Genomic DNA, 14,349 nt, shown 5'->3' on the forward strand with positions numbered 1-14,349 from the left:
AAAGTTAATCATGATTGTGACTTTCCACATTAATGATATAAGAGGCACAAATTGCCCATAATACAATTCAGTATCGCTATTCCATTCATTGAGGTGAAACGCGCGGCAAATCGCGTGCATAACTTTTTTTTTACAAAATTAATTCAGAGTGAGTGGCTTTTACAAAATGATCTCAACTAAATACGATAGTGTGAGAAAAATTTGGAGTGGAGCTGATGATCCGAGTGCACTCTTCCATGAAAACGTTACAATTGGTCGTGCTGTGCTGTACTTGCTGAATTTGAATCCTGCAAAAATCTGCCAGGTTAGTGCTGACGATGGGAGTACGCGGACAAATGGGGAGATCTACCAGGCAACGCTCAATATTGCTCTTAATCTTCAAAAACGTGGATGCTCCAAAGGGGATGTGGTTGGCTTCGTGTGCAGGAATAGTCACAACCTCACGCCTGCATTCCTTGCGGCACAATTCTTGGGAGCTCCCACAAATGCTGTGGATGTGGCTTTCTCCAAAGGTATACATAAAAATGATGGTTGCGTTGCTCACATGTTCCTCTAAACGTCTTTATGTTGCAGATGAAATTGCTCACATGTTCAAGACAACTGGGCCAAAATTTGTCTTTTGCGACGATGATGTTGCACGAACAGTCCAAAAAGCACTTCTTGAGATTGGAAGTAGCGCCACAATTATCGTTTTGGGACAAAAAATGGGCAACTTCACCCACATTGATGATCTCTTGGATGATAAGGGCAATCAAATGGAGATCATGTGAGTAATTATCTCTATGCTCACGCTATGTTGTAGTTCAATGGCGACGATTTACTTCATTGAATTCAATATGAATGAATTTTGAAAGCTCCCAGCACATAAATATTCCAATTATTTGCAGGAAGTTGCTACTTTATCCACCAGAAGTCGATAAGAAATCATGTTCAGCTATTATCTGTTCATCAGGAACAACAGGCCCGGCCAAGGGTGTTGCAATATCACACGAATCACTGCAACTAATGTTCTGTCGTCCAGTAATGAGTTCATTTGTGGAGCCCAACGACTCAATGTTTTGCTTCAGTTCACTCTACTGGCTTTCTGGCTACACAGCAATGTTTATGAGTCTTTTCATAGGAATTCAGAGAGTTATCACAACAAAACCCTTTTCTCCAGAATGGCTGATTGCCGTTGTAAATGATTACAAAGTAGCCGTTTTAATGACCGCACCTGCTCATGCAGCTCAGCTTGTAAATTCTCCTGCACTTAAGAAGGATTCCCTTGAAGGACTTAAAACCTACATGTGTGGGGGAAGTTTAGTCAGTAAGGAGCTTTCGGATAAAATTCGACCATACGTTAGCAATGGAATGTTCACCGTTGGTTATGGTATGACTGAAGCTGGAGGAATATCCGCACAATTTCTGCCATCTTCCAAAGTTTCTGTTGGGAATTTAGCTGCAGGGTGTTTGGCGAAAATTATCGACGAGGACGGGAAACAACTTGGTCTTGGGGAATCTGGGGAGATTTGTGTTAAAACCAGAACTCAATTCTTGGTAAAGCATTTTCAATTTTAGGATTTTCTAATTTTCTAAAATTTTAAAAATGATCTTTTCTTGCATTGTAGGGCTACTACAATAACCCTAAAGCAACGAAGGAAACTCTGGACAAAGACGGATGGATCCATACGGGAGATCTGGGGTACTTTGACGATGATGGTTTACTCTTTATAAGTGGACGCAAAAAGGAAATTCTAAAGTACAACAACTTCCATGTGACTCCATCGGAAATTGAAGAAATTCTCGAATCCCATCCAGGTATATCGCAAGCAGCCGTCGTGGGGATTCCAGACCCGGTCTATACGGATCTCCCAGCTGCAGTTGTTGTCCGGAGGAATGGTACTTCCGTCACAGAGGAAGAGCTCTCAAAGTTGGTTGAGAAGAGTGTTCCGGATTACAAAAAACTCCGCGGTGGAGTTTACTTCGTTGATAACTTCCCAATGACACCATCAGGGAAGATAAGGAAGCCAAAAGTTAAGGAATTAGCTATTAGTCTATATAATGCTAAGCAAGCACATAAATTGTAAATTCGGTAAATTCATTTTGGGGATCTGTTTGTAGTAATTCATGATTGTTTTAGCGTAATCGGGGGGCACTTCTGTTTCCTCAAAAGTAAAGGAGATATGTTGGGACTTATTTTCGTTTACATTGATCTTTCACTTTCGCAACCACCTCTCAATATCATGCAGATGTTCCTGGAGATAGTAAATGGTCATGACCGGGTCCTCGAGAACCGAGACTATTAAAACTACTAAAACATAAACTGACGAATTTAAAAAAAAAAAAAACATTAATTCATACAAAATAAATTGCCAAGACAATTTCTCACTTAAAATAGTCACGATTATACTCCGTAAGAATGGTTTGAGCACTTTTATCAAAAATATATTTTTTCTAAACACACACGATTCACGCTCGTAGGCTAAATATTTTACAAAATTATCGAATAAATGCATTTTGTATGACACTGTTCACATGGCATCACAGATAATAGCTTACCTTTGGTATCATAATATCCAATACACGCGTGAGTTGAGCATGATTGTGCCTTCCACATTAATGATATAAAGAGACACAAATTGCCCATAATACAATTCAGTGTCGCTATACCATTCATTGAGGAATATCGCGTGCATAATTTTTTTACAAAATTAATTGAGAGTGACTATTACAAAATGAACGCAACTAAATACGATAGTGTGAAAAAAATTTGGAGTGGAGCTGATGATCCGAGTGCACTTTTCCATGAAAACGTTACAATTGGACGTGCTGTGCTGTACTTGCTGAATTTGAATCCTGCAAAAATCTGCCAGGTTAGTGCTGATGATGGGAGTACGCGGACAAACGGGGAGATCTACCAGGCAACGCTCAACATTGCTCTTAATCTCCAAAAACGTGGATGCTCCAAAGGGGATGTGGTTGGCTTCGTGTGCAGGAATAGTCACAACCTCACGCCTGCCTTCCTTGCAGCACAATTCCTGGGAGCTCCCACAAATGCTCTGGATGTAGCTTTCTCCAAAGGTATACATCACAATGATGATTGTGTGTCTCACATGTTCCTCTAAACGTCTTTATGTTGCAGATGAAATTGCTCACATGTTCAAGACAACTGGGCCGAAATTTGTCTTTTGCGACGATGATGTTGCACGAACAGTCCAAAAAGCTCTTCTTGAGATTGGAAGTAGCGCCACAATTATCGTTTTGGGACAAAAAATGGGCAACTTCACCCACATTGATGATCTCTTGGATGATAAGGGCAATGAAACGGAGATCAAGTGAGTAGTTTTATGATGAACTTATGTTAAATATTTTAAGTTCTGACGTGATGTGTTTAAATTTTTTTGCTGATCCGGTCTTCGTCAGTGGAGGCTTTTCTTCTTAACCAGAAGTTAAAAAACTTAATTCTTCTTCCAGGGAGGAGCCGAAAGCTCTGGAACTTATGTTATTTTTACAAGCTCTATGCTCACGTTATGATGTAGTTAAATATAGTGACAATTTACTTCATTGAATTCAACAATTTAAACGAATTTTGAAAACTTCAGCTAATAATTATTCCGATTATTTGCAGGAAGTTGCTACTTTATCCACCAGAAGTCGATAAGAAATCATGTTCAGCTATTATCTGTTCATCAGGAACAACAGGCCCGGCCAAGGGTGTTGCAATATCACACGAATCACTGCAACTAATGTTCTGTCGTCCAGTAATGAGTTCATTTGTAGAGCCCAACGACTCAACGTTTTGCTTCTTTTCACTCAATTGGTTTTCTGGCTACATGTCAATGTTTATGAGCTTTTTCTTGGGAATACAGAGAATTATCACAGCTAAACCCTTTTCTCCAGAATGGCTGATTGCCGTTGTAAATAATTACAAAGTAGCCCTATTACTGACCACACCTGCTAATGCAGCTCAGCTTGTAAATTCTCCAGCCCTTAAGAAGGATTCCCTTGAAGGACTTAAGGGCTACGTATGTTGCGGAAGTTCAATGAGCAAGGAGCTTTTGGATAAAATTCTATCATACGTTAGCAATGGAATGTTCACCGTTGGCTATGGTATGACTGAAGTTGGAGGAATATCTTCACAATTTCTGTCATCTTCCAAAGCTTCTGTTGGGAATTTAACTGCAGGATGTGTGGCGAAAATTATCGATAAGGACGGGAAACAACTTGGTCCTGGGGAATCTGGTGAAATTTATGTTAAAACCAGAACTCAATTCATGGTAAAGAATTCTTTATTTCATTTTTTTTTAATTCTAAAAATGATTTTTTTTTACATTGTAGGGCTACTACAATAACCCAAAAGCAACGAAGGAAACTCTGGACAAAGAAGGATGGATCCATACGGGAGATCTGGGGTACTTTGACGAAGACGGTTTACTCTTTATAAGTGGACGCAAAAAGGAGATTCTAAAGTACAACGGTTTCCATGTGACTCCATCGGAAATTGAGGAAATTCTCGAATCCCATCCAGGTGTATCGCAAGCTGCCGTCGTGGGAATTCCAGACCCGGTCTGTATGGAACTCCCAGCTGCAGTTGTGGTCCGGAGGAATGGTACTTCCGTCACAGAGGAAGAGCTCTCAAAGTTGGTTGGGATGAGTGTTTCAGATTACAAAAAACTCCGCGGTGGGATTTACTTTGTGGATGATTTCCCGATGACACCATCAGGGAAGATAAGGAAGCCAAAAGTTAAGGAATTAGCTATTAGTCTATATAGTGCTAAGCAAGCACATAAATTGTAAATTCATTTTGGGGATTTTTTAAAAAATAAATATTCAATAAATTGATTGAAAATATCTTTTTGGAAATTAATTGCTATAAAAAATTGATTTTTTTTCTTTTTAGCTGTGATTCTTTCGAAGAAAAGAATAGCACAGCTTCTGTGTACCACCTAAAATGCAAAGTCGTCAGATCTTGCTCAAACTCGGGATGAGCACGAATTAGGGTCTCCACATTCTAAAAAACGTATGTCAAAAAAAAATTCTTCCGGCCGTCCGGCCGTCCGGCCCTCCGGCCGGCCGGAGTTTGATGCTAAACTGCAAGAGAACGGTAATAGATAGAGACTTGCGGTAAAAGGCAAAGTTAGTATATCGACCTGATGTCGTCTGATGGTGAGGTCAAATCCACCCCCCCACCCCTCCGTCCGCCATTTTGAATAACCTCAAAATTTTGTTTTCGCTATATCTCCGGCCCTATTATAGCTAGAGGTCTGAAATTTTGATATGTTGTAGGGCAGGGGGTAGACAAAGTCCTTTTTTACCCGAACACAGCAAATAATGGCGGACGGTTTGCAGAGAAATTAAAGGAAGAAAATGACGTCACTTTATTTCCAAAAAGTGCATCAAAATTTTTAAAATCAGTTTTAGTGCATTAATCTTCGTGAGACACCCCTCAAAAGCTATCAATCGATAGAATATTAAATTATCTATCCAGTGGTGGTGGATTTTTTCAGATTGAAGCATTTTCCTGGGTGTCTCAGCGAGTGAGCAGTAAATTCCTATGGAAATAGAGTCTTTGTCTATCCCCTGTTGTAGGGGCAATCAAGACCTTTCCAACGATACCTCATTTTCGAAAATCGGTCAAGCCGTTTAGTCAATATGGCCGTCACAATTTTTCATCGAAAATCGACCATAACTCGAAAACGGCTTGACCGATTTTGATCAACCCGGGCTCAAATGAAAGCTCTCAACAAACCCTACAACTCTCTAGAACATCCGAAGTTTCAAAAGTGACCGCTAGGGGGCCAAAAATCAAAAACAAAATTTTCGATGAGTTTTCGATGAATATCTCGCAAACTACACGATGCATTTTCTTTAAATTTTCATATGTTATAGCTGACTATATTATCTAGCTTCATGCCAAAAATGAAGAAAATCTATGTCGCCGTTCTCGAGATATAGCCTTCCAAAGTTAGCATGTAATATCTCGGGTTCTACAAGCCCGATTTTAATCAACTCAAGCGCAAATGAAAGGTTTCGTGAAGCCCTACAAATGTCTAGAACATTGCAATTTCGAGAAATGACCGCAAGAGGCGCTAAAGTCAATATTTTGCATATCCAAAATTTTTAAGTCAAAATATCTCAAAAACTGTACTATGCATTTCGTTAAAATATCAGTATGTTATAGCTGAGGTCAAGACTTTTCCAACGATTGGTCATTTAAGAAAATCTATGGAGCCGTTCAGGAGATATAAGGGTTTTAATTTTTTATTTGATTAATACGCAAATTCTTAGGCGCCCCGCTTCGCGGGGCGCCTTATATATAAGGTATATGGTTATAAATGCAAAGTAAAATATAAGGGTAAAATATAAATATATATAGTTGCATGTTTAATTAGTACGCTAACTATTTGGCGCCCCGCGAAGCGGGGCGCCTTATATATAAGGTATATAAATATAAATGTAAATGCAAAGTAAAATATAACGGTAAAATATAAATATATATAGCTACATGGTACAGATTAAGGAGAAAAGGGAATGTACATGGTAAGTTTCACTTACGGGCTGTGATTCTTCCTTCAGAGGTCAGTCTAAGTGTGATATTTGATATAAGTTTGGTGGTGTAAACTCTGGAGAAGGATGACTCGCGCCACGAATCACAGCCAATGCGCGAGTTAGCCTTCCTCCAGAGTTTACACCACCAAACTTATATCAAATATCACACTTAGACTGACCTCTGAAGGAAGAATCACAGCCCGTAAGTGAAACTTACCATGTACATTCCCTTTTCTCCTTAATCTGTACCATGTAGCTATATATATTTATATTTTACCGTTATATTTTACTTTGCATTTACATTTATATTTATATACCTTTTTTTTTTGAAAGAATGGAATTTGACAAAAAAGTGAAATGAAAAGAAAATCATGCATTAAGCATAATTGTGATAATTATTCATAATAAATAGTTTAAAGAGCTGCAAAGTAGATTAAGTAAAGACTAATAAGTAAAAAAAAAAGATGAATTAATTATGCAAAGTCGAGAAATTTTTATTTTAAAATCATTGTCTTTTACAAAAACAACCATTGAAACTTTTGAAAAGTTTTACATGAATTTAATAAAATTATGCGCGCTTCATTGAACCATTGAAATTACAAAATTTAAAAGAATTAATTAAATCAAATTCCAGAAAAAATTATATTCCTTTCAAATATTCGATTTTCAATCATAAATTCTTAACTCTCAGTCTCACATTACTTTTTTTTTAACAATTCATTTTACTTCTTAATCTTCAATGCTACCAGTTCATTGATATCATTACTGACCATTGTCCAGAGAATTCCATTAAATTCTGAAAATTTACAAAATAATTTTAAAAAAAATTAAAAAATTTCTTAAGAACGAATTTTCAATAATTTTCTTACCCAAAAGCAGCCGAAATATTCCGACCATTTCAATTTTCTCTGGGAATTCATCTTTCAAGTCCATCATGGACATCACGCGCCTAGCATACAGGAGCCTCAGGATTTTCTTAATCTTCTCGAACGCGGAATCTGTGAGCATTGCGACAGTTGCAACAGGAATTTGCTCACGTGGAATGATTTTTTCATGTTCTGGTGGAATTTGTGCAGCTTCCGGAAGATTCTGAATGGCAGAAACATCTGGTTGTATTGCTTCAACAATAGCTGGTTGGATTGGAACTTCTTTAGGAGTTTGAGGAGTAACTTGTTGAATATGCTGAACAGAAGGAGGCTGCTGATCAATGTCCATTAGCTGGGGAGCAGATTGAGCTTGATGCGGGATATTTAGCTTGAGGATTGGTTGCTGAATTTCTGCAATCATTGAGGGGATTGGTTGCTCCTGATCTGGCATGACTGGGATCGATTGCTGAACATCTGGTACAATGGGAATCAATTGCTCGAGATCTGGCAGAATTGGGACAGGTGGTTGAACTTCCGGCAAGATTGGAACATCCTGCACAGGCGGAATTTCCGGAATCATTGAAACGTCTTTCTGAGGCTCCAACAATTCAGAGGGCAACTCCCCAATCGATGGCAATTGCAGAGAGACTTGCTCTTTGGATGTAGAGACATTTGGATGAATGCTGGAGGAGCTCTGATGGCTCATTTGACGAGGTTGATTCGATGAACTGTCTGACGGAATATTCTCACAAGTGTAGATATGAGGTTTCGGGAAGTGCAAAGTGTGCCGAAGGAACCTCCTCATCATTGCTTCTGTCACCACTTGCGGTGCCTCGTCACGTAGATCCCAGCACTCGAGAGGACGATGAACGCGACGCTTTCTAATCGGTGGTTGTTGTGAAGCAGAAGTTGAAATATGTCGCTGAATGGCTTCATTCCTCAAGCGTACAAAGTCTGGCTGCTGCTCATCAACCTGGTTCTGCTGCTCGACAATTTGTTTCTGCTGCTCAACAATCTGGTGCTGCTGCTCAACAATCAGGCCCTGTTGCTCAGCTTCAGGAACAAGTTGAACTTGTGCAGCTTCCGGAACTGGTGGCTGTTGCTGCTGTTCGAGAGCTTCTGCACCAGGGACCTCTGCATGAGGTTCAGGATGAATATTTAATGGTGGTATCAGCTGAAGTGGCTCTTTTGGCACCTCCTGAAGCAATTCTTGAGAGAGTGTATGCGGTTGTGGAATAGAGGAAGGTTCATTGAATTCAATCACTCGTCCCTGTGTCCTGCGAATCCCCTCCGGATGAGAAACATTTGAAAAATACTGAGAAAGACGTGGAGTAGCATCCACTTGGGGAATTGGATCTGGATGAAGAGCATCCACAGATTGCGCCATTGGTTGTGGTGGTATCTCACACTCCTCAGAAATGATGTCCAAATTCGTCCCAAGAGTTTGAAATCTCTGTGCTGCTGTGAGGGGAGTGGAAGAAAATCTTGGTTCAAAGTTACCGGAACTACTTCCTTCCACTAGCTGATTGGGTGCTCCTTCCCCAAAGAATTCATCAAGCTGTGGTGTTCCATCGTGTCTGGGTTCCTCCAATGACGAGGTATCCGGCATATTGATGCCAAGCCTCAATCCCTCCTTCCACATTAGCTGCATCTGCTCCGGAGTTGCATTGGCAATATCTCCCACTGAAAAGAAGCTCACAGCTCAACAAATAAAATCTAAAAATGAATAAATTTTACTCACAAAAATCCCATCTTTCATCCCTCATATACAAATCCGGATGTTTCCTTAGAAATTTCTTCCTCTTCTGCTGCTTTTGCTTCTTCTTGATTTTCCGTGTCTCTGCAATCAATCCCACGGAGGATTCATACATGATTGCCAGAAAATCCATCTGACTATTGAAATATTTGTGCCGGAAGTGATTTTTATCCTGCATTGTCTGGAACAATTCCACCAGGACATCACAAGGAATTGATCTGGAAAATTTTCAATTAGCGATTCCTCAAATTCCTTCAAAGAATATGGTCAAACTCACCTAATTTCTCTGATATCATTCTGTGTGAATGCTCCACCCTTCTTCATTAGCTTCTCAAATACTCCCTCGTAGTCCAAGAGATTCTTTTCCATGACTTTTTATTGAAAATTCCTTTAAATTCCACAGAGAACGCAATCAAGCAACGTTTTTTTTAGCAGTTTGTGAAAATTTTCAAAATTACCTGAGTTCGAATTGAGTTAAAAACGTATTCGAAAATTATTTCGGGCATTTTCGCTAGCTTTCGTTGTTTTCGAAAAAGAACGAAGTGATTGAAGTAAACAAAAACAGCGGAATTTCGCGCTGAATTTTACATTTCGACTTTTTCCCTAAAATATCCTTCAAACACAACGAAAAAAATGAGTGCGAATACTAACAAAATCTTTATTCAGGTGGAATCTGATGAGGTGCAGCAGGTAAGATAAATAATTTCACACAAATAGTGAAAAACAAGCATTCCTAACCTCACATTTTGGTTCTTTGTATTCAAGGAAAATCTCAAAAACAGCCGCCGTACTTTCAAAGTCCTCCAGAAGAATGCCAAAGACAAGGAGAATCTTGTGGGGCGCCCTATTGTCCCGTCCGGAAAGGAGGGACTTGCAAAACAAAAGGCGTATGTAAATAGGAGGCGTGTGTTGTTGCAAACATAACCTAAACTTTTCACTTACAGGGACTTTGATGAGGATAAAGTTGCCCAGAAGAAACGGAAACAAACAACTACATCACAGCACGTTCAAACAGATTCCGAGGAGAGCTGCGATCAGCAAATTACAGAGACAGATTTAACCACAACTGCGGGTCCGAGTCACAAATACTGGGAAATTTTGGCGGAGAAACGTCGAGTTGCTCTGGAGGATGCGCTCAAGGAAAATGAGTCCCTTCACGATAAAATAGCTTCCTTGGAGGCTGAATTGAAAGTCTCACGGGAAATGCTGGAGGAGACACAGAACCTCGTGACCATTCTGACGGAAATGCTCGATGAGAAGGATGATGAGGCACCTGAGGTGGATGCTAAGCCGGCGGAGGATGATGCTGAACAAGCTGGAACAGAGAAGCCGGAAGAGGAGGAAGCAGCTGGGGAGTGAGTACACACATATTACCTCTGATCACCTCTATTTCCTGCCTAATTTATGTAACACGATTTATACTGCCGCAAAGGCCCTCAATAATAAGCTATTGTTCAATTTGATTTAACAATGGGATTTAGTTTGTGGTGGTCCAGGGAAAGTCATCTTCCTGATAGGTTACATAGACAAGCCAGTACATGAGGTTGAACATCCCAAATGACAGAGGGAACATTACTCTGGCCACTCTGTCAATTAGGGAAACGCTATTCACGTGTCGCGTTGATCTATCCTTCCGGGTGGCTTCTCTCTGTCGCATTCGGCGGAATTTATCGTCTCCCAGAATACAGAGCCAGAGTTGCTTCCATTTGGGTGCTTTGGGTTGATCTGTTTGTGTTGTGCGCTCCATTGTGGAGACTTTGGAGCTCGAGGGGCGAAAGAGTGTGGTGTCGTTGTAGATTGGGCAAATGAGGGAAGATCTGCGTCTGGCGGCAAGGAGTCTCTGCGGTGATTCCACCTGAATAGACAATCTTCCGCCAATTTTCTCCACAGGCTCCCCAATGTCTTCCCATTCATCCTCATCTACTGGGATCTCTCCGCTTCCCACCTGTTGAAAGAGATTTTTTTTTGGGATTATCTGACCTCATTCCCCACTCATCCATTCCTTCCTCACCTTTGTGAAGTAATGAACCCCAGCAAACTCCAACAGTGTAGCGATGCAGTAGAAGAAGCTCATGAGGAGGAACCAATCCAGGGCTGTGGCATATCGCACCTTGGGTAGGTCCTTCCGGGAATCCAGACTAATTGTGCTGAGCGTGAGCACAGTCGTGATGCCAAGCCCAACACGATCACTCGTTGCTTCTCGATGAATCCAGAAACCAACCCATGAGAGCACAACGATGAGGATGCACGGGACATAGACTTGAATGAGGAAGTACCCAGCATGCCGTTGCATATTGAAGGAGACCTGAAGCACGGAGAATTCCCCTTCCCGGCGGATGAATGTAAAATTGCTCTGGGGGAAGTCAATCAGATCGAACTGACTGAGCGTCATGTCCGGATTGAAGTCGACGCTGTCGCTCGTGAGCCACTCGTAGACGAGCTGACGCGATGTGTAGGCGTACGAACCGAGAATCAAGGGACAAGACTGCCGGTCTACGGGGAAGTTCTTCAGTTCCATCGGGCAGGAGGCCTATGGGGAGGACAATGAAGCAAATTGGGGGTGAAAAGGTGCTCAAAACTTAAGAGACACTCAAGGAGGAAATTAATTTGGAGTTGAAGGCGTACACAAGGAGAGGTTGAAGAGGACAATTAAATTTTAAGGAAGGCATTCTCAAAGCGAAACAGCCAAAGGGTTTGTCATTACGAGTATTGAGGTACATTTTAATTCATTAATTGATCTTTATTTTAAAATAAAAATAAAAGGAGATTAATTTGCAAAGAAAAGCTTTTAAGTGTTTTAATTTGAATTTATCGGTGTTTTATCATTTTTATTTCCATTTGCACTGAATTTTTCGATGCCGGTTAAATCTTTCGGACTAAATGTTTCTTTAAATGAAGGACAAAAACTTTTCTAGTTTTACAGTAGTTATCTTTCCAGGATTTTATTCAAGTTTTGATGTACAAAATCGTCATTTTAGATTTAAAAAAAAAAGATGAATTATTCTTTTATTTTCTTGCTGAAAGGGCTAATGGTTCTCATGGTATAAAATTTCCAGAAAAATCTATTTCGTTATTTACTGAATATTCTGGACAAATTTAATCTAACTTTTAGCATTGTTTAGAATGTTTAGATCAGACGAATAATTCAAATTACGATAAAATTCTGAGAATATTGAAAATTCATACAGAATTTCTCATAATTTACTTTCCGGAACGTAAAATTAAAGCTTCCGGAACAAAAACAATCATGTCAGAATGTTTAAATAATTGTGTAATAATAGAAGAATCGGATCTTCTGGAGAGATATATCTTAATTTCAATGATTAAACGTTAATCTTCGATGACTCCAGATATCATACAAACTAAAACATCACTTCCGGAAAAGAATCAGAAAAAGAATCCAGCTAAGAAAAATTAAAATAAATAATTTATTTTCTATTTGATATTTAATAAATCATTGCAATTGATCATTTATTCAATTTCTAATAAAATTTTCAGATTATTAACTTTTCTTTTAATTTTTTTCCGCCACTTGTACATTTTTTCCCGAATAACAAACCCCTTAGTAATAACACTTACCTTGATTGTAAGTCTCATGGAGTAGAGAATGTCCCCCTCTTGGCTGAGCCTCAGCAATTTGTTGGGTACCGTGATTGTGTGCACGTGAGATTGCTTGCCATTGTAGAAATAGGTGTCTGGCTTCCAGATTCTCGACAGCATGGAGATACTGAGTGAGAGACTCTTAATGGGGCCCTGGAAGCTCAAACGTTTGTCGCGCCAGTACTGCCGGAAGTAGCAGTCCATTGAGTAATCCATGTCCAGCTCCGACACGGGTCCCATGCTCCTGATCAGGATATTTGTTTTAACGACAGTTGGCACACCCTCCCCGTGTGTTGGCAGCTGGGAATTTGAGTAGCTCTTGAGGAGATTCTCCAGTAGCATTGAGATGTTCTTACTGAGATCCGCCGATGTTCGTTTACGCGGCAGTGCCTTGATAAATGGATATTCGTGGATGTTTGGATGATGAATGGGATTTCCCTGACGTGGTCGATGACTAAAAGAAAATTTGCGTAGAGGTTTTCATCAGCAAAAAAAAATTAAAATAGCTTTTTTTTTGTTTTATTTGATGGGTGGCAATTGCTTCATATCGAAAGTTTCAATTTCATCATTAGACGGAGGGGGTGTGGAGGCTGTGGGCGGTGTGATAAGAGGTTTATGCGTCACAACGATCCAGGTGGGATACACTGGAACTGCATGGGGATGACACGGTGGTAGGTAGGGATTCCCAAATGGACTCGTACGTGCGAGGGCACCAAAAAAGAAAATCACTAAACACAAAAGCCACAGAAACTTCATCTTTTTTTGCACACTTTCTCAATGCAAATTCTCACTGAATTCTGTTTGAGAACATTTCACTGCAGCTTCTTATATTAGACGAGCAAAATATCATTTAGAAAAATTAGAAGCAATGAACTTTATCTCTTTAGAAGGCATTGAAAGAGGGATGGGAGATAATTAATTGATTGTTAATTAGTCGGATTATTGTGCGTGGTTGTGCAAAAGATGACGGAATTATTGGTTAAAAACTCACCGATTGATAAGAATTTGATTTAGATGCTTTGTTGGAGCTGATGCATTTGCAACTAGACGTCCCAGACCCATTCGGTGTTCAGGAAAACGCTCATAAATCATAAATGACTCCCCAATGTCGATCATGTGGGTGAAAATTAGGAGAGTTCTGAAAGGAAAGCTAGAAAAAAAATCTTTTTGGGTAAGAATCTTATTTATTTTACAAAGAACATTTTTTTAATTAAAAAATTTCATTAATTTTTTTTTTATTAATTGTTTAAAGTCCAGAGAATATATATTTTTATAGCTTATAGCTTATTTATTAAATAGGTAAGATTAGGATGTAAATCTGTGACACTGTTGGTTCTAAAATATGTGGAAAAATGAATTCATTAGAGCAAATATTCTAAAGCGGAAAATTCCCTAAAATAAAGGTTTTTTTGCAATAATTATAAAGAAGATTCAGGGCATGAAAGTAACAGAACTTTTTTGATCAAGCTTTAATTGTTTGGCCCCATGCCCACCTTTATTTTGCAAAATTAACGTGGATTTAGTTTTTTAATGTTGAAAAAAACCTTTTAAAAAATTAAGTCCTCACAAAAATTAAGAAAATCGATTTAGAATTTATTT

At 39.4% G+C, this 14,349-nt stretch overlaps 3 protein-coding genes across 6 annotated transcripts; 2 read left to right on the plus strand and 1 right to left on the minus strand.

Moving 5' to 3' along the window:
* Positions 1–62: 62 nt before the first annotated feature.
* On the plus strand, positions 63–4,830 carry LOC129790614 (uncharacterized). 4 transcript variants are annotated; one of them, XM_055828207.1, is made up of 4 exons: positions 63–512; positions 574–766; positions 888–1,536; positions 1,608–2,185. In XM_055828207.1, exons 1-4 carry the CDS (start codon positions 167–169, stop codon positions 2,064–2,066), a joined length of 1,647 nt encoding a protein of 548 aa, XP_055684182.1. In that variant the 5' UTR covers positions 63–166; the 3' UTR covers positions 2,067–2,185. The 4 variants fall into 4 exon arrangements, with proteins under 4 accessions (XP_055684182.1, XP_055684185.1, XP_055684183.1 ...); XM_055828210.1 differs by lacking the exons at positions 574–766; positions 888–1,536; positions 1,608–2,185 and adding exons at positions 3,122–3,314; positions 3,608–4,256; positions 4,318–4,830 and having other exon boundaries at positions 64–512; XM_055828208.1 differs by lacking the exon at positions 1,608–2,185 and adding an exon at positions 4,318–4,830 and having other exon boundaries at positions 72–512.
* A 4,849-nt stretch (positions 4,831–9,679) lies between these two features.
* Positions 9,680–10,613, plus strand: LOC129790627 (geminin). Its single transcript, XM_055828225.1, has 3 exons — positions 9,680–9,840; positions 9,916–10,037; positions 10,095–10,613. The coding sequence occupies exons 1-3, from the start codon at positions 9,784–9,786 to the stop codon at positions 10,507–10,509; spliced, it is 594 nt and encodes a 197-aa protein (XP_055684200.1). The 5' UTR covers positions 9,680–9,783; the 3' UTR covers positions 10,510–10,613.
* LOC129790619 (gamma-aminobutyric acid receptor alpha-like) lies at positions 10,524–13,890 on the minus strand. Its single transcript, XM_055828213.1, has 4 exons — positions 13,742–13,890; positions 12,730–13,204; positions 11,162–11,680; positions 10,524–11,095 (listed from the first exon to the last, which is right to left on the minus strand). The coding sequence occupies exons 1-4, from the start codon at positions 13,864–13,866 to the stop codon at positions 10,628–10,630; spliced, it is 1,587 nt and encodes a 528-aa protein (XP_055684188.1). The 5' UTR covers positions 13,867–13,890; the 3' UTR covers positions 10,524–10,627.
* Positions 13,891–14,349: the final 459 nt, after the last annotated feature.

This window comes from Lutzomyia longipalpis, chromosome 2 (assembly GCF_024334085.1).
Source record: "Lutzomyia longipalpis isolate SR_M1_2022 chromosome 2, ASM2433408v1".
Taxonomy (NCBI): Eukaryota; Metazoa; Arthropoda; class Insecta; order Diptera; family Psychodidae; genus Lutzomyia; species Lutzomyia longipalpis.

Excerpts from the sequence above, each read along its gene's own strand:
- LOC129790614 (XM_055828207.1), top strand. The coding sequence starts at position 167 with ATGATCTCAACTAAATACGATAGTGTGAGAAAAATTTGGAGTGGAGCT. Across the intron at positions 767-887 it reads GGCAATCAAATGGAGATCAT|GAAGTTGCTACTTTATCCAC; the intron begins GTGAGTAATTAT and ends AATTATTTGCAG. Across the intron at positions 1,537-1,607 it reads AAACCAGAACTCAATTCTTG|GGCTACTACAATAACCCTAA; the intron begins GTAAAGCATTTT and ends CTTGCATTGTAG.
- LOC129790619 (XM_055828213.1), bottom strand. The coding sequence starts at position 13,866 with ATGATCGACATTGGGGAGTCATTTATGATTTATGAGCGTTTTCCTGAA. Across the intron at positions 13,205-13,741 it reads AATCAAATTCTTATCAATCG|TCATCGACCACGTCAGGGAA; the intron begins GTGAGTTTTTAA and ends ATTTTCTTTTAG. Across the intron at positions 11,681-12,729 it reads CCATGAGACTTACAATCAAG|GCCTCCTGCCCGATGGAACT; the intron begins GTAAGTGTTATT and ends TCCTCCCCATAG.
- LOC129790627 (XM_055828225.1), top strand. The coding sequence starts at position 9,784 with ATGAGTGCGAATACTAACAAAATCTTTATTCAGGTGGAATCTGATGAG. Across the intron at positions 9,841-9,915 it reads AATCTGATGAGGTGCAGCAG|GAAAATCTCAAAAACAGCCG; the intron begins GTAAGATAAATA and ends TTTGTATTCAAG. Across the intron at positions 10,038-10,094 it reads GGACTTGCAAAACAAAAGGC|GGACTTTGATGAGGATAAAG; the intron begins GTATGTAAATAG and ends TTTCACTTACAG.